Source organism: Dermochelys coriacea, chromosome 1, assembly GCF_009764565.3.
Source record: "Dermochelys coriacea isolate rDerCor1 chromosome 1, rDerCor1.pri.v4, whole genome shotgun sequence".
Lineage (NCBI taxonomy): Eukaryota > Metazoa > Chordata > Testudines > Dermochelyidae > Dermochelys > Dermochelys coriacea.
In genome coordinates this window covers 110870974-110895163 of record NC_050068.2, presented here as the reverse complement: position 1 = coordinate 110895163, position 24190 = coordinate 110870974, and the positions used below count along the sequence as shown (strand labels likewise).

Sequence of the window (24190 nt, the reverse complement as noted above, 5' to 3'; positions counted from 1 at the left end):
TTCTCCAACTTGGCATAAAGCAGATGCAGTGTGTCAGACTCAGCTGTTTGGGAGGACACAGGCTTTTTCTAGTCTTCAAAGAGATTTTGTTCATATATATTTTCAAACGCTTATTTACTAAATAAATATAGATAACACTTTATTTTGTTGGTAAATGCAGATGTACAACAATATTGCATTTCTATAGAAGTACCTACAACATCCACATTAATACTAAATTCATTAATTATTGTCCACAAAAGAAACAAGAGTGATAAAGTATTTTAAAAAGAGAAACAAACAGATATATGATGAATATATATGATTTCTAGATAAGAATCAAGTTTTTTTTTCTATTGACTGTACTCTATGTTTAATTGAAACAGACATTTTGTTTCTATGAAATACCCAGTTATTTAGTATCAAATGTCTAAGATTTATTTGCTGCAGTTTTAGCAATGAGTAACCTCTCTGCCTTCTTTAGCTTTTTAGTGTGTGTGTATGTATGTATATATGTATGTATGTGTAAGAGTCATTTGGAAGATTAGACAGTTTGCCCTGAGGCCATAAGACTTTGGAAATGCTCTGTTTAATTTCAGTAATGTCCCACACCTATTTTTAGATAAATGCTATTTGTACATTTGTCTTGTCTCTCCCACTCAAGTACTGTCAGCTCCAAATTTCATTATAACTAGAGTGTGTTCATCAAAAACAATAACCCTACATTTCCTATAGATCAATTTGGAAAACTGTAAATCAGGAACCCAAAGTGGAATCTAAAACAAACAAACAATCTTGTTTCATGAAAGTCCTTAAAATCAAACAGAGCATTTTTTTAAGTGCAAGTACGCATGCTGAAAACCATGTGTTAACTCATGAAGAAACAGTGTTGTAACTCTCTAAAGGAAATAGTAAGCTGTCAGGAAAGAATTTCAGCAGAAGTGCTAAAAAAGACTGAACTCTTATTTATGGATCAGATGAGTGTCCGAAACATAACGCTAAATTAATTTCATATAATTAAGGGTTTTGTCTTAATGTCCTTTTTAGCCAGCTATGGAACTTTGACACTTTTGTATACACTCCATATTTGCCTTTCCTTGCACATCCTTCTCCCCAGCTGACTATACCAGTAACAAAATAGGTGTCCTTGTATTTAGTTACGTGTGGACCCCCGCTGTCTCCCTGACATGCATCTTTAGTTACATTGTCATAGCCAGCACAGAACATGTTTTCTGTGATTGCAAAGTTAGTAGTTTGCTTGCATGAATTTCTATCAATATAGGGGACTTCAAGCACTTTAAGCTTGTTGGATACCCGTCCATGTTCAAAAAGACGTCCAAAACCACTAACAGTTCCAGATTTTTGTTTCATCAGAATTTCGTTAGCAAATTCCACATCAGGAAGGCATGCCGGGATAACATACTGAGAAAACTTTATAGGTTCCTTTAATTTTATAAGGGCTATGTCATAATCATAAGTTGCCAAAACAAATTTACCATGTACAAATATTTTTTCCACAGAGATCATCATTTCAGTGTTTTCTTCCTTATCTCTGTCCACTTCCCCTGTGTGAAATCATTAAAAATATAATTATTATGAGACACAGTACAATAAATAAAAGAAAACACTTCCTAGAAAAACTAAGGGACCAATACGCCATGGCTTTGCACTTTGTGTAGTCTTTTCTACTGGGCAAATCAGATGGATAATCTTCCCATCCTGATTTGGGAGCATTTTACTTGCACTTTGCACAGGAATAGATGCCTACAGAAAGTGCTAAACAAGTGACGAGTTACGACCTTAGTGTTAAAATGGTGATTTTATTTAGGAATGTAATACAATGTTTTGTTCGCCATTGCCTACCACTTGGGCCATATAGGATAGGCATTCTCACAAGTGTAAACGGGATTTGGCCCTTTATTTGGCAACATACAAAATAATTTGGAAACACAGCTTCTTTGTGTTTCAAAATTCTTTAACATTCTCGCTATCTGCAAAAAAATAACAGTGTCCAACATATTTTAGTGTTGTTTCATGGGATTTCTTTGGGAACTGGATGGGTTGAGACTTTGGGTTTGATAATGTTTGTAAATTTTCTGGCTTGCTGTTATACAAAGGGTATCATTTGCTTTTGTTGTATAATTACGAACTGTATTTTTGGGTACCTAAAGCTTGCGATGTGTTCTTTTTGAAAAATTAAAACAACAACTATTGAACAGGTCATTTTTAGGCCTTTCCAAATTTGCAGCATATTTCAGACCAACATCTAAATGTTGTCAGATATATTATTACCACCTTGATGCTATTCCATGAATTCTCCAAGGTTTGGTCTACACACAAAGTTACATCAGTTGAAGTAAAGGTGTGATATTAAACTGATTTAGCTAAACTAGTGCATCTTTGTGCATGTACGCTCAGGTTTAAACCTAATTTATATTGGGTGCAAACTAAACTAGTTTAAGTTAAGTCTCAACCAATGTAATACTGTCTACACGCAAAGTTGTATTAGTTTAGCCAAACTGGTTTAACATCACACCTTTTGGTGTACCTTTGTATGTAGGCAACTCCCAAGAGAGAGGAGTTCATCCAAGTCAAGTCGCCACTTCTACATCTAAGAAGGTATGTGTCAGACCTTGAATCCATATGAAGTCCTCTAGAAAGGGGTTCTATAGCTTTTGGTCTTTCTGCCAAGACCCTCTGGTCCACTGTCTGTAAGTCTGGTCTGGGCTTCCCCAGCTGCAGCATTCCTGGGAAATATGACTGTCTTAGCTGGCTGCAAAAATTCTCCAAGATAATCAACTCACTCTGTTGAGGGTTTAGTAGATTGGCATTAGGATTCTGAATTTGAGGCAGAAGCAGATGGAGAGCTGATATTTATGTAATGCTATGGGAACCTGAAATACGATTTTAATAATTTCTAGATAAACAGATATCATCTATTGTTTATATATAATAAAGATCCTATGAACAAAATTAAAGACCCAAACAGAAAAAAGCCCCCATAAAAACCAAAACCAAAGATTGATAACAGTGCAAATAACCTAATTCTGAACTGACCACCTTTGTACTTTTCACATTTTTGAGTGTATTTCTAAAGCACCTTTTGTTGTAGTATTTGTGGGCTCTTTTTATCATTTATTTAACAGAAATCAACATTTCTCAAATTTTGGAATAATACTCTTCTCCCCAGCTTCCTCCAAATCTACGAACTGCGCAGGGCCCATTTCTAAGGGCAGGATGGGAGGGTATGGTAGACCAAACAGGAGTCAGTCACCAGAGGGTAACCAATACTTACAGGCTGGAGCAAGCCTGCAAAAAGAGCATTGTATGTCCTGCATCACAACCTGAAGACGATGGGACTTGGACCCTGGCTTATCTCTGTCAGGAGTGAATTTCATAGCTGAGGTCTCTATTGAGACTGCCTAGCCCCTATCACTCTCAGGGCATGTCTACACAGCAGCTGGGAGGGAGGTGTGATTCCTGGCTTGGATAGAGATAGACATACTAGCTCTGCTTAAGCTAGCGTATTAGAAGTAGTATCATGGCTGCGGCAGCATGAGTTAGCTGCTTGAGTGCAATCCTGCCTAACCCCTTGGGTATGTACTCAAGCCATCGGTCGTGCTACTACAGCTACACTGCTATTTTTACTGTGCTAGCTTTAGGGTGACCAGACAGCAAGTGTAAAAAATCAGGACACCGTTTTTTTTTGGAGGGCGGGGGAGTAATAGATGTCTATACAAGACAAAGCCCCTAGTATTGGGACATCTGGTTGCCTTAGCTTGAGCAGACCTAGTGCATATATGTGTCTACCTGAGCTGGGAGTCACACCTCCCAGTTGCTATGTAGGCATATCCTCCATTACCAGGGAGCTTTGGGTCAACACACCTCCACTGATTGCAGCTGCTGCAGAAGTCCATAAGGGATGAGGTAATCTCTGAAAGAGCTGGGTTGGAGCAGACCACTGGCTTATCACCATCACCTATGTACTATATATGGCTTGCAGGAAAAATGGGGTCAGTTCAGATGGGACAGACAACTCCTCCGTTCTGGCTTTGGTTTACTTTGTAGCTACTGTTTTGGAATGGGCTGCTTCTTTTTCTTTGCTCCTTTGAAGACTTTCGTATTGAAGAATCAATACGAGGTTTTAGAGTGTGATCTAAAGATGGTGAGGCAAGGGCTCTTTCTTGCTTTCTTTTGGAGAGCGTTCCAAGGTCTTGGAGGCAATTTTGTATGTGAACTGAAGATTAGATACTGCTATGCTAGCTTTTTGAAATGCACAAGGATAGTTGCTGAAGTGGTACTCTCTTGAGTACATCTTCAGTGTGATTGCATTGATTTCTGCCAGGATTCATAGTCACAGCAGCAGTGCCCAATGGTTCATGGTGCCAAAAATGGCGGATATTATTTTATCATCATAGTAATTTAACCTCTGTCCATCACCACCAGGAGATCCCCTGCCAGTCTCACCAGTGCAGTTTCAGAACTTTCCCATCGGCTTAGAGCAGCTACATGGAAGACCATACAGTGACGCAGATATGCCATTGTAAGCTCTCTAGTGTAGTCATAGCTTAAGTTTCCTTTAGCTTAAACCTGTTTCAGTTAATTCATCTTAACTTTCCCGAGTATCCCAGTGTAGCTAAAGCCTGAGATTTCAGAGTTCTGGCTGGTAAAGAGGGCAAGGTTTTGGAAAAGGCAATATTCTTAGCATCTTGGGGAGAGAAAGGAGGGGTAAAATTGCTAGAACTATTGTTCTTTATCATGTCCACATAGTTCACCAAGAGGAAAAAGAATTTCCACTGATGCCAGCTACAAAGTGGATCATTCATTTCCATACTAGTCCAGGGACAAATTGAGGCAATCATGATAGCTGACAAGACAAAATGAAAATCTATGGTGAAAGAGACAGAAAACATCCTCCATATGGAGATTAGAGGACAGATAGTTAGTCATTAATATCTGTTCTTATACTAAAGGAATAAAATAATAACAGTCACTTACCAACAACAACTTTAATGATTTTAGATTGGTTTATGCAGTGAGCTGCAGTAAGTATATAGAACTGGTTCAAAATTGTCCCTCCACAAAACCCTTCCTTGTCTTCATTTATTAGAAGAGCCTGCAAGGAGATAAAATGGATGATTCCAGAGGATAGAAAAACATAAGAATTCATAAATAGCTGGTTAAAATTAAAGCAACCTTTCCTTCATAGGTAATAGGTTTTTACATACTGTACATACATACAACTACAGTACATACACCCAGTATGTGTATATACAGGCAGTCCTTGGACTTATGACAAATTGGTTCCTGAGAATCGCATCGTAAGTTGAAAATGTTGTAACTCAAATCCCATAGGAACACCGTGGGATCGAGCGTCAAAGTCGGAACCGACATTGTACAGTTGGAACAGGATGTCAATTTACAAACGTTGTAAGTGCTGTTCCGTCATAACTCTATTATCATAAAGCCGAGGATTGCCTGTATTTGTATCTGCCCAAACAGTATATATACACCCCTGCTATCCTTCAAACAACCCCCCAACTTCTCCAAGCCATCATCAGAAGCAAGCTCCCTACAGGCCAGAACACCAACTCAAACTGGCACCAGACCCTGCCAGAACAGTTGATGCAAAACCTGCAGATGTATCCCCACTGCTACAATGATCAATATCTCTCACAACATACCTTTCAAGATCCATGGGTCCTACACTTGCCTATTACAACACATGGTGTACCTCATCCAGTGCACTAAATGCCCCAACAACTATGTGGGTGAAATCAAACAATCACTACTCTTCAAATTAACACACAGAAAAATGATAAAAGACAAAAATACCACATCAGCTGGGGGTGAACACTTTTCACAAAGGGATCACTATATATTTGACCTATCAGTCCTCATGCTCAAAGGAAACGTGCACAACACCTTCAAAAGATGAGCCTGAGGACTTAAATTCATAACTGTCCTAGAGACTAAAAATCATGGACTGAACAGAGACACTAGATTTATGGCTCGCTATAACAATTTGTAACCCATTAACCCCCAATCTCCCCTGCTCCCTGCCCCTCCTGCCTTCAGCCCAGCATTTTTTGTTCCTTTCCCCCCCTATGACTGGAGACCTGGTAACAGGCCACCTCACCATGAATGGTCCCTCGCAATGCGTGTTAAATACTTATAAACAATTTGTTCATCTGAGTACGTTTCCCAGACCTGAGGAAGAGCTCTGCGTACGTTTGAAAGCTTGTCTCTCACCAACAGAAGTTGATGCAATAAAAGATATTACCTCCCCCACTTTGTCTTTCTAATATCCTGGGACCAACACAGCTACAACACTACTGCATATCTTTCTATGTGTAAGATATAAAACATATATATTTACCTGCCACGGACATTCACCAGGCAAGCAGTCATCACCACCTACTATCCTCGTATGAGGGTTTGGAGACACATTAGTTTTAGGATCATTCTCTGTTCTATTGGGAGCTTGTGTTTCATTCTGAAGATGAAGGTCTGGGCTGTCTGCGATACTGGTGAAGTTTCTGTGGCTTGTCCCATTGTTATTATACAGTTCATTGGGGTTGCCATCTTGTTCACTGGTAACACTGCTACTCTTACCAAATGAAATCACTGACCTCTTTTTTCTATTCACATAAACTTTCCCACATGGGAAAGGTTCTGTAAGGACAATGATGAAAAGTTAGGATTTGATGTCCTAACAATATGGTAACTTTAGACATTTAATGTACACTAGTCCCTTCAGGACAGCTAAATTCAGTGGAGAGTTTCACGGTCAGAAAGCTCAATATGTGACCTTTCTTGTTCTTCTATTCATTTGTAATGTCCAAGTACATTTATTGATGTTTGTTTTTTATCCTGAACAATTTCAGTGCACTTTTTTTAAACTTCCAGAAGCTCAGCATTCATAAGAAGCCCTACAGTAAACAAATGTGTGCCTAGGAGGGAAGAAAATGATTTGTACGTAAATAGGTATCACTTTCAGTGTTTCAAATGTTTGTATAAATAATAGAGAGAAGAGAAAACATACTTTACAAATGACAAAAAAATAAAATAGCGTAACCATGTCCTTTAAAAACAATCATTGACAAGGTTATCTTTAGAATAGCAGATTCCATTAAATTTTTCAAGACACCTGCAGGGGCTTGGCAGACAGCACAGAGCTGAAGACCAGATTGGACCAAAACCAATCACATTTCTGTTGTCCTACAGCATGTCCACAGTGCTAAGTTTTATGCACAGTGCTCAATTTCTATAGAGACAATGCCGAGCAAACAATTTCACTGAAAGTATGCATTCAAAATCTTTAAAATGAAATGTTTTCAATTATTTAAATTGTTATGATCATGCATCCACTCTTACAAAAAAATGAGTATTTGAGCAAAGTGCTATATTTTAGGACTCATATGACTCCTTTAAACATAGGTTCTTTTTTTTTTAAACTTATAAAGGATGTCATAAGCTCAATCATTTATCCTGATTAAATAAATTAGTTTTTAATTTAAGATTAATAATATGTGAGGAACTGAATACCATCATTGTAATGTAATTAGAGCTTGGTTGTTTTATAAATAACGTCAGTGTATATTAATTTATAAGGTTAATCTATATTAGTATGACCCAAGCAGTTTATAAATGTAGTATTTTGTGTTCACTTTTTTTTTTTTTTAAATGGAGCAAGCTCTACTTGAGGGAAAACTGTTTAAATGAGAAACGATTGCAAGTATAGTGCTCTCTGTGCATTCAGATAATCACTATTGGCCTTATCTTGCAGAAGCATGAGTGTCTGACTCCCATTCAATTGGATTTGAAGGTGCTCAGCCCCTTCCAGGATCACAGGCAGGAGGCCTTAAAAATGCCAACTAGGCATCACCAGTGCCAAATCCAAATTGTTCATGCCACCAAAGTATCCTAGACCACCAAAAGGCTGGTTTTCAATATACTAGAAATCTCATCACCATCTGCAACATCAAGTGGCAGGAAAGGATCCCCAACACTGAAGTCCTTGCAAAGTGCCAAATCCCTGGGATCGAAAGCATGCTCATCAGAGCTCAACTTTGCTGGGTCAGACACAAGGTCCACATAGAGGTTTCCCATATACTGAGAGCGGCACTTTTCTGTCAACTGAGCACGGGAACCTGCTCTAAGGGTCAACCCATCCTCAGATATAAAGACACCTTGAGGGCCAATTTCATGGTGAGCAAGATAGATATTAAAACCTGGGAACTCTTTGCACTGGGCAGACCCAGATGGAAGGGTCTTTGCCATGAGGCCACGTCCACTTTTGAGGAGTGGCGTGTAAGGTGTCTGCAGAAGACAAGAGCATGTCAAAGTCAGCACCTCAACCCCTCTCCCCAGTGGCGACTACCCTTGCAAGACATGCAACCACATTTGCAACTCCCCAATTGGACGCGTTTCCCATGTGAGAAGCAATAAAAACCAAACCAACCCAGAACTCAAGTCAATACTAGCTGAACTCTCATCCATCAAAGCAAAGGGAGTATCCATCATCATCAATGCATTACTTCATACCTGTTGGAATACAAGATTTTTCATCTGGTCCCAGAATATAGTCAGTGGCACAGGAGCATACAACACCATTTCTTACAGGTTTGCAGAAGTGGTCACAATCGCCATTGTTCAGCTTGCAGTATTTTGGTATAACTACATAAAAGACACGTGTGTGAAAATGACAAAGAAATGGTGACTTTATAAAGGTGTATGCAGTTGATAATGCTTGTAAATTTGGGCCAGAGCCTTTGTCTTTTTGTTTGCAATGTTTCAAACATGCCTCTGGCAGATGCATTATTCCTCATGTTGAGATAGTGCCCAAAACGTGCTAGACACTTTCAAACCACAGATGAAGACACAGTCTCTGCCCCAAAGAATGGATAGTTTAAAAAGGCAAATGGTGGGGGAAAGGAGTATAACATACAAGCAAAGAGATCAGGGTGCTGGTAAGCATGTTATTCCTCCCTCCCTCCCTTTATACTTCATATCCCTCATTGTTCTCCTCAAACCAATTCCAGGCCTCAATTCCAATAACCTTCACCCTTCTCTCCCAGCATTTGAGAAACATTACCCATTCATTCACAAGATAAATAAATAAGTGGATGACTTTTTCCATTAGGTTATGTCTACACTACAGCCTATGTTGGCAAAACTTATGTCACTCAGGGGTGTGAATATTTCACCCCCTTGAGTGACATAAGTTACACCAACATAAGCATTTGTGTGCACAGCGATATGTTGGCAGGAGAAATTCTCCTGCTGACATAGCTTATGCCACTCACAAAGATGGTTTTTTTTATGCCAACGGGAGAGCGTCTTTACCAGATATGCTGCAGCAGTTCAGCTGTATCGGTACAGCTGCACTGCTGAAGCACTGTACATATAGAGATATCGTTAGTTTCTTGTAGCTGTCCCAGTAGAAGTGGGTATTCAGGAAGGATTTAGATGAAGAGAGGGAACCTCAAGGAAAATGGGGTGCCCAGGAGGGTAGAGAGTCACTGCATTATCTTCTGTAAATCATTCTCCCCTGATTTGCCTCTTCCTCCTCCTGCTAGAAAATAAGTGGTGTAATACCAGATGAATTGTATCTGGGAGCTCAAATAAGGTGCTTTTATATTAGTTAGGTCCTGCAACCCTTACTCATCCGAGCATTCTTACTGAGTTCAGCCTGATTGTGAGGCAAGTATTACCCACATCAGTAAGTGTTGTAGGACTTGGCACCTGCTTTGCAACATTAACAGAAGTTTTTGAGCATTTTTAAACTTATCTATTTGCAAAGACATGGTAGTTTAATGGCTTACTGCACTGGCCTCCTAAGCCAGTGTGGCAGAGCTCTGACCTTGTCCCTATGGGTCCCACGCTTCCAGGCAGTTTATGCTAGCTTCAGAGGCTCACTGCAACCCTCCACATAGCCCTTCTCTTGCTAGGACCAGGGATGCAGTCTACTGAGCCCTTTTCATCATAAGCCAGCAATGGAGGTTGGTGAGAAAATTCCCACAGTCTCTGTTGCTCCTATAGCCTCATGCCAAAATAGTTTAGCCTCCTGTCCTGACAGGGGCCTGTTTTCCCCTCCCAGGAGGTGTTTCCATAGTGGCGGGAACCTGGGCCTGCCCTCTACTCCAGGTTCTGGCCCAGGGACCCTAATGGTAGCAGCTGATGGCAGCCAACCTTTTACTGCCAGAGTTGCTACATTTTCCTGGGCCACTTCCTCACAGCTCTCCTGCTTCTTCCTTCTTCACCGTTACCTTAGGGCTCCCTTACGAATGACTTGAGGGTATCTTCATTAACCAGCCCTTCAGCCACACTTCCTCTTCCCTGGCTCCTCCCTGCCTGACTGGAGTGAGCCCTTTTATATTATCAGAGGGGCCTTAATTAGAGTCAGGTGGTCACATTAGCGTAATGGTCTCACCTGACCATTTGCAGGTTAATTGGAGTCAGGTGTTCTCATTAGCCTGGAGCAGCCCCTGCTCTGGTCAGTCAGGGAACAGAAAACTTAATACAGTGGCCACTATATCTGCCTTCTGCTACTCAACTGACCTGGGTCTATTACACCAGGTATTGTAGGTTTCAGACCCGTCAAAACTTTCCAACCCATATTCTATAATTTATTCCTTAACTCTAAGGCAATGAGAAATATTGTCTACCCATTGGTTCTTTGAATATTTCATCACCATCCTACAGTAAAAACAAAAACCTACCAGATTCACAGTTTTTGCCCTGATATCCATCCAAGCATGTACAAGTGTATGTGCCAATTCCATCTTTACACGTTGCACCATACTGACAAGGATTGAGTTTGCACTGGTCCCCATCTACAAAAAGAGGCCACAGCAGCTTTTAAGATACAGCATAAACATTTTCATTAAGATTTGAAGTATTCCTGGATGATGAATTTTGTTACTGTCCTTTTTGTTATTTGTATTTAAAATGTTATCTCAAGATAATCCTATGAGATTTCAAACTGCATTTCCCAAAGGGTCCTAGAGCAACAGTAAACAATGACACCTAGAATACATGCAGTTTAATATCATGCACTAGCCTTATCATACACATACATTTTGTGCTGCTTTGACATTTGTATGTAATGGATCATGTTCCGAACAGAACCAAAATGTTCAAAACTTTCCTTAAACTGGAAATTCCCTAAAATTTTCATTTTGGAAACACCACCACATGGCGTATCAAAATGATGTATGCTCCCTGCAGACCCTGGCAGCCGCTGACTGAAATTTACATGATTATTGCCAGTTTCACAGATGCCCAGCACTGAACAGCAGTTGTGAAAGTGACAGAATTCCCATGGAACTCCACCACACCCCAGGGCTTCCAGGGTATCAGGCCAGCTGGCTCCCTGGGCAGCCCAGCTGTCAGGACAGCTGGATCACTAGGTTGTGGGAGTTGGGCAGTCCAGGGAGCCGGCTGGCCTGGAAGTTTGGAAGCACTGGGGCCCCCAGCCCAGGGATAAACCACATGCCAGGGCTGCCCCAGAGCTGAAGCTCCTGAAACATGTCCCAGGATTTTCAGGCTCTTAGCTCTGCAGCATGGAGTCTGGAAGCCTTGAGAACCGCATCTTCAGATGGGGCTCCCAGGCATTCCAGGATCCCTACTTAGACTCAGAAACCTAGATTGAAATCCCCTGGCTGGAGCCTGGAGTCCAAGGGTTTCCAGGCTCCCCAGCAGAAAGCCTGGAGACCCTGAGAACCCTGGCTCAAGCCAAGCCGCTCAGAGCTTCCAGGCTCCCTGATGCAGAGCTGGGAGCCGAGCCAGGTTACAGCAGATGCTCCCAGGCTAACATTTCATGACAAGGAGCCTGAAAGCCCTGGGCTCCCCAGCAGCCCCCAGGTGAGCTGTGGTTCAAATAAGTGGTTCATTGAAAGTTCATCAAACCTGGTAAGTTTCCGCAAAACATTTTGGGTTCCAAGAATTGGTATTTTTTGACAAAAGGCTGCTAGAAACTCCTGACCAACTCTACTCATGTATTGTGGAGCATAACTCTGCCTCCTACAGAAAAGGCTTCGATACTACTTTATTGTCAGAGAGTGCAACATTTGTGCTGAGGGTTGTGAAGGCCAGACAACCCCAAAGGTCTTAGGGGACACCCAAAATCTTCAGATAACAGGAGAGATGTCTCAGGAGCGTCCCCTATTCTGCTGGTATCTTTCCTTGTATTACCTAGCAGTGGTATTGCAGTCCCCAAGCAATAAAAATCGTGAGTCAGGTCCCTACAAAATCATGTGATTGGCTTAAAATTCATGAGATTTTAAAAAAATTAATAAATTTGGTGTTCCTATTATTTGCTTTCCAGCCATTGAGTCTTTAGGGGTCACATTTTCAAACTCTTCTCCACAGCCACAATGTTTTTTTTAAAATGATAACTGAGATTCTTACCTAATCCGGGCTTTTAAGAAAAACACCAAATATTGTATCAGTTGACACCTTTGCAGCTGGGAGGCGAGGATAACCATGAACATGGGAGTAGTGTGGTATAACTACAGTGCTTTATTACTAAATTACCTCCCCTCTGTGCCTCTTTGAACTTGGGCTGCCACCATTATCCCGTCTTCCTGTCCTTGGGCTGCCTCTTTACAGGATAATCAGGAAACCAGGTGACTCTCCGGCTTATCTGCCACAGGGTCATAACCACTGTTAACTTGTTTCCTATTCTTAGGGTATATCTTCACTGAAGAGTTAGCCTGGGCTATAGCTTGGGTGTTGCTCTAACCCCCGTTCTGTCTACAAAGAAAAACCTTTAACTTGGTCCTGAAGGTGCTTTAGGCCTGCGCTTGCAAGCATGACTGAGTATATAGGCTTGAGCTTGGGTTTTGCTTCAGCCTGGGCTTGCAACCAACCTACTTTGCAGTGAGAATGCAGGCTAATCAAACCCAGGTGCTGCTGGACCTCTAAGTTTATCCACAATTCTACCGGGACTTGTACTTTCTCTTCTACCTCCCCCCTCTTTCTGCACTGTAAATCACCTACACTGGCTCAGCGTATTAACCCTACATTAGTCTGCTCCATTTCCGCTGCATTTCTACTGTGTTTGAACTGAGATGCAGTTCAAGAAATCCTCTTCCTGCACTGCCAGTTGGCCAGAAGCGGACGCTGGCTTTCTGGTAAAGATGTGGTAACAGTAAGACCCATCATTTGGGAAAATGTACCCCAAATGACACTTTTATGTCTAGCAGACAGGAAAGAACCAGAGGAGCAGAGAAGTCAGCCTGGTGTACTACGAATCACACTGTGGTTTGCAGAGTGAATTCCGTAATGACATTCTTGTTAAAAGTGCCTGCTGCCACATGCCGTTTGATTTCCCTTTCAGAACTATTTGTATTAATGAATAGCTCTGATTGGAAGTAATTTGCATACAGCATTGTTCTCATGTCACTGCCAGACAGCAGCTCTATGTGAGGGGCAGAGAGAGAGCATGTGAATGAATTCACCCTGTGAATGAATTCATAGAGCAGCTCAGTTTAACGCACTGCTAAGAACCATGGAATATCCCACCAGAAACCCGTCCCAGCACATGGGTCTGGCACAGTTAGTGCTTTGCACTGGGGATGCTCTACCTGGGCTAGGCTAGCTTTGGCTAACTCTGCAGTGAAGATATATGTGCTGTCCTGTGTGTGTTGGAGGTAAGGTTACCACCTTTGAAATGCAAAAAAAGGCAACCCCAGTGCAAACTCCAAGGCAAGTCCACCTCAAACACAAGGCATCTCCACAACCCCTGCTTCTACAGTCACTTATAGTATCTAGAGAGATAACACACACAGATAAGATTGATCATATTGTACATCTCCTTGCTCTCACATGACTCAAACCGTCTCTCACACACGCACGGTGCGCTTGCTTGTTGGTGGCCAGACAGCTGCCATATTTTCGTTTTGATCTGTTATTGCTTTAACTGCGCAAGTGTGAACACTGCAGCATCTTTAGCTGGACACAGAAACCTTTAACATTAGATATCCCAGTGTATTATGATAAAGTAAATCTTAAGACCCATGTAAAAAAAACCCCCAGCAGATTAAATTATTTTTCTGGCAACTGGCAAATCCATTAAATAAAACCTGGCTAGGCTGGTCAAATACTGGCCAGGTGGTAATCCTAGTTAGGAGTGATGAGGAAGACCAGGTGCTTCTTTGCCATCATGAAGAAGATCCTTGGAATTGGGTAGGGGAAGGTTTGACTTAGTGAACAAAGGAGAGGCGTGATGAAGTGCAGGTAGAGGAAGCCAATGGACTCCTTTTAAAATCAGAAAATGGTAAGTAGTGGTGTCCCAGGACTTGGGAGTGGTGTGCGTGTGAGATGTGTCCTTTAGGTTTGAGTCTGGGGAACTTGAAAGTTCAGACATAAGCGAAAGGGCTGATTTGCTGTGAAATCCTTGTGTACTGGACTCCACGGTCCCGGTTTAATAAATTACTAAATCAGTAATGGTCATCATGCAAACACCATCGCAAACTGAAGCTTCTAGGGGTCACACAGCTGCGTTGTTTACTTATCAGCCAACACTTTTTTTTTTTCTTTTATAAAGTGTTTCTCTCTCAGGGCTTGTCTACACTTACTGTAGGATCGGTACTGCGGCGATCGATGCATCGGCGGTCAATTTAGCAGGCTAGTGAAGACCCACTAAATCAACCGCAGATCACTCGCCCGTTGACTCCTGTACTCCACCTGATCCAGAAGAGTAGGGGGAGTTGACGGGAGAGCATCTCCTGTCGACGTCTCATAGTGTGGACCCCGCAGTAAGTAGATCTAAGCTACGTTGTCTTGAGTTACGCTATTCACATAACTCAAATTGCGTAGCTTAGATCGACTTTCCCCTGTAGTGTAGACAAGGCCTCAGTGTCCAAAATATTGTAATATATATTCTCTAAGGTTTAAGAACAAAGTACAATTAAAGTATTCCTTACCTATATATTTATTCCAGAACTCATCCTAATGGGGAAAAACAACAGATAGGCAGAGATTAGGTGAATCAGACTGTAACACATAAGCTTTCATACAAATATACTAAAGATAGTTTTGTTTAAAGGCACAGTTAAAGTGGAACTTCTTAAGTTGGATGTAAATACAGGCCCTTGCAGTGCAGTGTTCTACTTTAACTGTGTCTTTAAACAAAACCATGAAGTCTAGACATTTTTGTATCAGTGAAAGTTGAGCTACTCAGATAATAACCTGATCCCAGAGGGGGTTTTAAGAAAAAAACTCTCCAGATATAGGGAGAATTGGCAACACTGCAATCTATGGTGGGAGAATATGGCCCTGGTGATGTTTTGTATCTCAATCAGCTATGATCCTATATGAAGTTAACACTGAAAGAAGGCAAAGTGCTATTTTTTTCCTCTCTCTCTCATGGCCTCTTTTCTTTCAGTTTTCCTTGTTAAATATATAGCTTATCATCAAATATTGCTTCTTGTAGATGTTCGCCACAGCTGAGCTAACATTTCTTAATTAGTCCACTTCCTAATATTTTGTGAATTTCATAGTGCAACCCAAACAATGCTTTAACAGACCTTGTTGTCTTAGGAGAAGAATAGTTATAAGAAGTGAACTTGTTTGACTTCATGGAAGTTATTTGAATCCTGTGGTGGAGGAATAGGGCCATAATGCTCAATTATAAAGAGAAAAGTGACAACAACCCATGTTCAGGTCACAGTCAGCCTGAAGATTCTCCCCTACACTCCATTTACAATCCTTAACCCGAACCACAATCTTCCCTTAAAATCCTCCTATGCCCTAGGACTCAGAGCAGACTTCCTATTTTCTGCCAGGAATACAGTATAAAATGTGGGAATATAAATGTTACATCCAAGTTACTAACCTTCAGGTTATGTGACTCTGCTTTCTTGATTTTTCTCTCACTTTCTGTTCCATCTTGTCTCTGCCCTCCCCCTAGTTTCTTTGTGCTCTTCCCCCAATGCCTCACCCACCTTTCGAAATACGTCTCCTCACCAAATTTCACTCTTTGCCTTCCAAACATTTTGTGTTCCCTTCTCTAGTCACCCCAATCCCCTGAAGGCTCTCTGGTCCCCATCTCTCCATCCCTCCCCTTAACTCCCACATCTCTTTCCTGCTTCTTTGCCTTTTTCATTCCTGGTTTCCCTACTTGTGGCCTCCTATTTCTTCTCTGGCTGGCTCAGCCTTCTTCCTGCTGCCAAGGGTCAGGGCAAGGCTGGGACTCAGAATATAGGCTCTAAAACTAGCAGTGGGATAAGCTTCCTCTCTGGTGAGGAAGGGGACATGAACATGGACTCTTCTAGGCTAGCCTAGATAACCTTCCTGCTGCCCAAAAGAGTATATCCTTCTCCTTCAAGGCCCTCCTTCATACTGTTATGGCTATCAATGCTGAAGGATGCTACTGCTGCCAGAACACATCTCTTCCAAAGCTGGCATACCTGCTTCTTTCCCACCCACTCTCCCTCTCCAAGACCTAAGGGGACGCTTTGCTTTTGCACAGGCAGAAAGCCAGCTGGAAAGTCAGATTATCATATGAGGACACTGAAAGGAGGTCATTATCCAGTACAGTCAGTAAGCCAGGCTGACAAGAACTGCCAGTAGCACAGACGACCTCAGTCTGAGCCTGTGAAAAGACATCAGATCATCAAGTCCAGCCTGCTACAAGGTCCCTGATCCTCAGCTGATGAGCCTCAGCATAAATTAGAGCTGCACAGCAGCAGCTTTAGCTTATACCACAGAGACAAGTTCCATGTGGAATAGCGAATCCAGCTCTTAAATGTCTGAGAAGAACCAGGCACCTTGAGATAAGTTTGGTTAATATTTTATGAGAACTTTCTCCTCAGCAGTGATTGCCATCTCAATCAGCCTTCTTGTACTCTCTCCATCTCATTTCAAATCTCATCTGAAAACATCTGTTCTGCCTGGCCAGTACTTCTTCATGCAGAAAGGGGCTCCACTGAACACACGCAGAGCTCAGGAGGGGTTGAGAATCCATCCTTTAAATATTTTATACTAACAGTAAAAAAAAAAAAAAGGAGTACTTGTGGCACCTTAGAGACTTACAAATTTATACGAAAGCTTATGCTCAAAGTACTCCTTTTCTTTTTAGCGAATACAGACTAACACGGCTGCTACTCTGAAACCTATACTAACAGTGTCAGAGATGCTCTAAGTAGGTCACTGTCTAAACTAAACAGATCAGAATCAGGTAAAAGTGAACAGGTGGCTTTAACATGATCTGATCTGGCAAGACCTGAACTAGGACTGGATGCCTTTTCAGATGATGTATGTTTCGCTCTGCTCCACTGATGTTATAAAACCAAACTTTGACATTCTGCCCACTTCTAATATTTAAAACAGAAAGAGCTTGAAATCACTCTGTGGGTTTAATGCTATAAGTAACTAGCGATATTGGGGGCCTTTCACTTGAAGGCCTAGTTGTTTCATGTTGATTTGTCCTTACAGTTTTCTCTGTGTCTTCAAAGGCTTCTCTGGCTTCTTCTTTTGAGCAGCGTTCCTCATAACATTCTCTTTCAATGTTCCCTTTTTTCAGCTCCTCCAAAAAGGAATTAGCACGCTTTGTTCTTCCCAAAAACTTGTTTGCATTTTCTTCCTGTAAAAACACTAAATGGAAACGAAATGACATGTATCATTTTAAAACTGATGCCAAAGAACTCCATTAGAAAGGAGTCAATAAGTTGAGTAAAAAAAAATACATAACAAACCCGAATCTATTTCTAGGCACCATTACCCAAAGCAGAATAAAAGATTCTGGCCCATATATATCGACTCCTTATGCCAGCAAGGTACATCCCAATATCCCTCTGAAAAGCCTGTTCAAACAGTTGCCCCTGGACAGGGTGTGGATGGACTCTGAAATTCTGTCTTACTTCACTTAATCTTGAAAATAAGAAAATGCGAATCACTGCTTAAGTTTTGCTTTTTGATTCCCTGCTCTAGCACCAAATAAAGTCTCTCACACACCCACCTGGGCTTCACAGCCCAAGCCAGGTTTCCCACACAGCAATTCCTCCTGGCTGCCGGGGGCTGCTGTGGCACTGACGGGTAGGAAGACTATGTCTGCTTGCTTTGTTCTGAAAGCTGGTGAGCAAGCAGCAACAGTGGCTGCTTCAGGGGCTCATTGGCCAGGAGGTGGATGGAACAGAGACTCCAGGAGGAATGAAATGGTAAGAGAGGGATTCAAGGAGCTCACAGGTGAGACTGTTCCAGGAGCCCTGCTCAGCCAATGTAATCCCCAAGACTCCTGGCTTTCCCCACCCGCATCTTCCCAAATGCTCCTGTGCTGTCCCAGGCTCTCCTTTCAGACCCAACACCACCCTGGTTGCCCTCAATAATATCCCCATCTAATGGAAACATGTCAGGATAAGGTGATTATAATTGCATTCTGGTATTTAACTAACAGTGGCTACATATGAATATTGTGTCTAGCGCAGGTGGAGCCTGAGCTCATTTGTTTTAATGAGAGCAGAGCATGATGGTAAATATTTGAGAATGGCTGCCCCAGAGGTTAAAAGGGCAGCTGCTATTGAATTAAATTGGAGAAGCAGTTCCCGCGGTCCATCTCAGCCACTTGAATGCATGAACAGTGCTGTTACTTCCAGAAGGGGGCAGTAATACTTGCACGTAAATCGTTATATTATTACCAGAGTCAAATATCGAGTGTACTAATTGTCATCAGTTACTGTGCTGTAAATGCTGACGTGCTGGTGGGTTTTGATAAACATACTGAACTCAGAAAGAGTGTTTTTCACACAGCAGGTCAGTGGCAGAGCTGGGCTAGAATGCAAGTCTTATAGCCTCATGCCCTATCCAGTGGACCATATGGCCTCCCTTGGCATAGAACATGCAGTTCCAGGACTGTTTTGTTGTACACCTGATTATTATTAATTAATTGATTATTTTGATTAACTATGCACTTTAATGATCACTAAGGGAAATAAAAGGTTGTTACAAGGAGGGAGTAAAGTTGTTCTCCTTAACCTCTCAGGATAGGACAAGAAGCAATGGGCTTAAATTGCAGCAAGGGCCATTTAGGTTGGACATTAGGAAAAAACTTCCTGTCAGGGTGGTTAAGCACTGGAATAAATTGTCCAGGGAGGTTTAGAATCTCTGTCACTGGAGATTTTTAAGAGCAGGTAAGACAAACACTTGTCAGGGATAGTTTAGAAAGTACTTAGTCCTGCCATGAGTGCGGGGGACTGGACTAGATGACCTCTCAAGGGCCCATCCAGGCCTATAATTCTATTTATTAGATTTGAAACAGTTGGTGTTTTGTTTTCAGAGGGAATGGCTGGATCAGCCTCAGAGGGCCAGATTCTGCCAGTGTTACCCACATTGGGTTGTACCTTACTGCCGCATGGATTCCCATTGATTTCAATAGAACTACAGCCAGGATGAGGTCTAACTCTTTGTAAATGTAGCTTTGGGTGTCTGGCTAAATGATTCCAGCCCATAGTTCACTCATTATCTTGCTTATCCTTAAATTAGTTTTCCTGCTCTGTAGATGTGAGGAAGTGAAGGAGGCAGCTGTGTAATAGTGTGGTTTTAATCTCTAAATGTTGCCACTGCTGCCGCTTATTACGGCGAGGAATGGCGTATTTATGACCCAATCTGTTCCGTCTGTGAAGCTGCTCTCTTGCATCCCTAAATATTCCTGCCTCAAAACATAGTAGGCTGTAGGATGTTTCCCTGGTAAAACAGAACAGTTGAGAAACATGCAAAGAGGGTTTTTTATGGAATCTAAACAGGCTGGCAAAGAAATCGCCCAGGGCAGAATTCTTGGAGGACGATTGTGTACTTAGGAACTATTGGGTAGTTGTTTGTTTTAAGCAGTGTTTGGCTTGTTGGCAACTGCAGTACAATAGCACTGAGGACTTAAAGAATGGATAAAGGAAAAGCAAATCTTCTGGTCTATTTAAGGTCCCCAGGATGGCCCCCTTTCCATAGGATCTGAGCACCTCAAAGTCTATAATGTATTTATCCTCACAAGTGCCCTGTGCGGTAGGGCAGTGCTATTTTGCCCATTTTACAGATTGGGAACTATGGCACAGAGTGACTGACACAAGGTCACACAAGGAGTCTGTGACGGAGCAAGGAATTGAACCCCTGGCTTCTGGAGTCCCACGCTAGCTCCCTCTGGCCTCATTTGATTTAGGAAATTATCCACCTACCTGGCATCTCACTCTCAGGAAGCTGCAGAAGATGTACATTCCTTACAAGACGGTATTGTAGCTTTGGGGGCATACGCAGTTTGACACTAGCCCTTTTTAAATTATAATATCAATAATAGCAAACATTAAACCCTAAAATGTCTGTCTTCTTGCTCTCTCCTCCTCTTATACAGATCTTCATTCCTTTTCCTTCCCCCTCCCCCATTTTGGTTTTTGTCTCTCCTTTCCCTGTAGTGTTCTCTCACAAGCTTATCTGCCTCTCCTCAGACTCCTTTTCACATGCTTTGAAGGAGTGGGGGAGACATGGGGGCAGAGACTTCCCTTCCTACTGTCTGAAGCCACATCTCATTTCTTCTAATTGTTGGTTTCCTTCTCCACTCCCCCATGCATCTCCCCCTCTCCTGGGATGGAGAGGATTTCCCCCTTCCCTTTTATGTCTTCATTCCACCTCTGCAAGTCTGCTGGGTGGAAGGGGACTACCCTCCCTCTCACTAGCTTCTGGGTTGAAAGCTAGTTTTTCTCCAAGGTGGGAGGTGTTGTTTTCTGCCTCCCTCATCTCTGTGGGAAGAAACATTTCCTCTTTTTTCTCTTCGCCACAGACTGGGTTGTATCTTCAGATACTGCCTCTGCCCCAAGCATATCTGCCCCACACCTTGACTGGGAAAACTGAAAGTGTGGCCATGACATTAAAACTCTAGGCAAACCAATTCATAGCAACAGTACCTGGCGCTGAAACTGATCACATACACACTGCAGGTATGAAATGCCAACATGTAAGAAGATGTCAGAGACACTCAAGCATGGGGGGGAACACTCCCCTGAGCTTACTCTGCTCCTGTCTTGCCATATAAGAGCTCATTCCTCACGTAAAACCCCAAACCAGCCTCAGAGGCAAAAAGTCAAGATTCTCTTACCATTTCCTTCAGCTTGCAAGAGACCTCCTATGGAAGTGGAAAGCAGTATGAGGAGCAACTGGCCAGCCATGACACTCATCTGTAGAAAACAGTTTTCTCTCTCTCTTCCCACACTGCAGGGCTGTCACTGACCAAGGTTTAATCAGTACCAGACTTCCTGTTATGTGCTTTGCTATGCTGTACTTCTTATCACAACAAATAGTGTTTATGCATGTTTGGATGTGGATTGTCCAACTCAACGTACTGATTGGATGGCTGGGCCTTTCTTGGCGATGTCACAGCCAGAACTGAATTAAAGAAATCTGGAGTCCTAACCCCAGGAAAAATAAAATGTTCTTCTACTTACCTCTGGCCCTGACATACAGGAATAAGGAAAGCTGATCTGCATTTATGGGAATAATCACCTATAGATGTCCATGCAAGGAACACTAACGGGAAGGAAATCCTTTCCTGAAATACTTTTCTAGGAAATGTTGCATTTTGAATCTAAATTGAAAACATGTCCTGCAAGGTCTTAGCAGTGTGCATTGCAGGGTGCTCATTCACTAATTAACATGTTAATTATTCCAAAGTACATGCACAAAAGCAGAGGATCTATGTGAGCTGTTGCATTTCTATTGGTTAGATGGGGTCTGAGTACAGACTGAAGAGGAAATGCTGTTGCAACTAATTCTCTAATCTGCACATCTGCTTAATTATATGCTCTGGAGAGAGTTGTGCAGAAGAGCTGGGGATGTTGGAGTAGATGAGTTTTTGGAAGCTGGCTATTTTAATCAGAAAACTTCTTGGAAACCTTTTCTATGTGTAATAAAAGCTAAATATTTTTGAAAGAAAATATTGGGTGCGTTGTGATTTTTCAGTATAAAAAGACAAAGCTTTTATAGATAGGCTGTAAATAGCCTAGAGATGGAAAGGATATATTAGTAAGCAAACTGAATAAAAATGACTGGGATGGCAACAAAATAGGCCACATTTGGCTATCTGAATAAGACGGAATATTTACAGCTAATATTCATGATTAGATGGTTTTGTTTAATAGGCCACTGTTGTCATCCATACTAGCTGCAAGAGATGCTCAGAGCTAGGTTTGTCTACATTGGATTCAACGCTCCCACTGCCTGGACCATTTGGCAGGAGATAAGAGTGCCCCCTCCCTTCTCTTGGTCCAGTGGGGAGGAAGGTTGAAGAGCTCAGTAATTCCCTGACTCCTGTGGAGTCTAGGAATTGACCTGCTCCTGAATCAGACCCCGAGATATCCACCCAGTTACCTTTAGTAGTTTTCAGTTGCTTTCTACACCCTTTTCTTCCAACATCTTCAGGGTGAAGGACTGGACCCAGCTGACCCATTTTCAACAACTTCAGTATTTGGGGCCAGGGAAGTGGCAGGTAGACCTGTTGCCCCACCCCCCAGGCCAGGAAGGATCTTTTAAAGCTGAGCCTTTCTTCTGTTTTCCAGCATCAGGAGTGGAAGTGCTATAGACCCCCCCTCCCCCCAGAGTGTGTAGGTCCTCAAAGAAGTCCCTACTCTTGGCTGTGGCAGGATTGTTTCTTATGCTTCCTCACTTATTTTGTAGACTTTTGTCCAGTCAAGCTTTAAATATCACAAGGGATGGGGTTTCCACTACATATTTTGGGGACTATTTCTCAATTGAACAAATCCTGCTGTCAGGAAATTTGTCAGGATATTTTGCCTCAATCTTCCTTTTTATATTTTCACCCCATTGCACCTAGGTAGTTCCCCATTCACCCCTTTAAACAATTGCTTCCTTTGAATTCACACCTTTAATACCTTAGGAGCCCACTTTTACTCTCTGACTCAATCATTTTTTTAGCCAAGATATACAATTAAAATTGTAGTTAAAACGTCCTTTGTAAAGCAGTCCACCTAGCCACCTCATCATTTTTCTTGTTTTTTTCTGAATACTCTCCAGTTTGTCAGTATCTTTCTGTAAATGAGTGGACCAGAAGTTAATATAACATTCATAATGGAGCTCTACATAGAGGAACTATTAACTCTCTGCTCCAAGACGTTCTGCCTCAAGAATCTCAAAATGAACTGGATTGTTTGTTTGTTTTTTTAATTGCCTCATTGAAAAGTTATGCTTTATTTGCTGGTCACACCTGTTCTGCACTATTACTTACCAGATTTCTCACCCAACACTAAATATCTGTGATCTGGATTATCTTTTCCCCCAGATGTACTAGTTTTCATTTTTCCAAGCTGGATCTTCCTTCATTATTTTCTTCCATTTTTAAAAATCTTTCTAGGTCCCTTTACGTTATCTCATTGTGCTCACTGAAATTTGTTGCTCTTCCCAATTCAATGACATCTGCAGCTTTGAATATGATCCGTATACTGCCATTGTATCATTAATGAAGATGTTAACTAAAATGAGATCCAACTTGGATCTCTGCAGAACCCTCCTAAATATCTTCCCATCTCAGTGAATTACCATGTATATTAGTTTACTGTTCTTCAGCCAGTCCTTGTGACAGTGCTTCTATTCAGACTGATTTGAATTAATTTGGAGAGTAAATGATTTTCTAACATTCAGATCTATTATATCTATCTTTCTTCCTTAATATATTATGTTGCCTTTATAATGACATTTGGAGACACATTTTCAAAGAGACCGCAGTGCAGCCTCTCATTGTGCGTTCCCATTTTTTCATATACTATCAATTGCATGTGAAAACAATTATTGGCACGTGCAACCAGCAATAGCCTGTGCTATGCAGGAGGTCAGAACATAATGGTTCTGGCCTTAAAATGTATCATTGTACACACACAAATGACAAAAGCCACAGTTTGAACATTGTTGCTGTACAGGGCTGCATAATAAGCATTCAAATTCCCTTTGTTCTCATAATGTAATAATGTTATACCAGAGCAAAGTAACCTTAAAGTCAGATGTACCAGTCACAAATATGGCTCAATATTATAATTGTTACCAATATTATATTATTATTTGATGTAAGAAAAATGAAACAGAGCCCTCAGTAAAGACTTAGAAACATGGAAAGAATCTTTTCCTACTTCTTCCGTTTTGGACAGATCACTAATATGAAGGTTTGCCTTTTGCATTTGCAGCTGTGATGTAAGGTAAGGTTGTGGAAATATAATTT

At 41.7% G+C, this 24190-nt stretch overlaps 1 protein-coding gene across 1 annotated transcript; it reads right to left on the bottom strand.

Annotated features, from left to right (window-relative positions):
- Positions 1–480: 480 nt before the first annotated feature.
- Positions 481–21223, bottom strand: F10 (coagulation factor X). Its single transcript, XM_038410821.2, has 8 exons — positions 21065–21223; positions 17423–17583; positions 14913–14937; positions 10704–10817; positions 8527–8658; positions 6359–6654; positions 4978–5095; positions 481–1544 (listed from the first exon to the last, which is right to left on the bottom strand). The coding sequence occupies exons 1-8, from the start codon at positions 21141–21143 to the stop codon at positions 997–999; spliced, it is 1473 nt and encodes a 490-aa protein (XP_038266749.1). The 5' UTR covers positions 21144–21223; the 3' UTR covers positions 481–996.
- Between the last annotated feature and the right edge of the window lie 2967 nt (positions 21224–24190).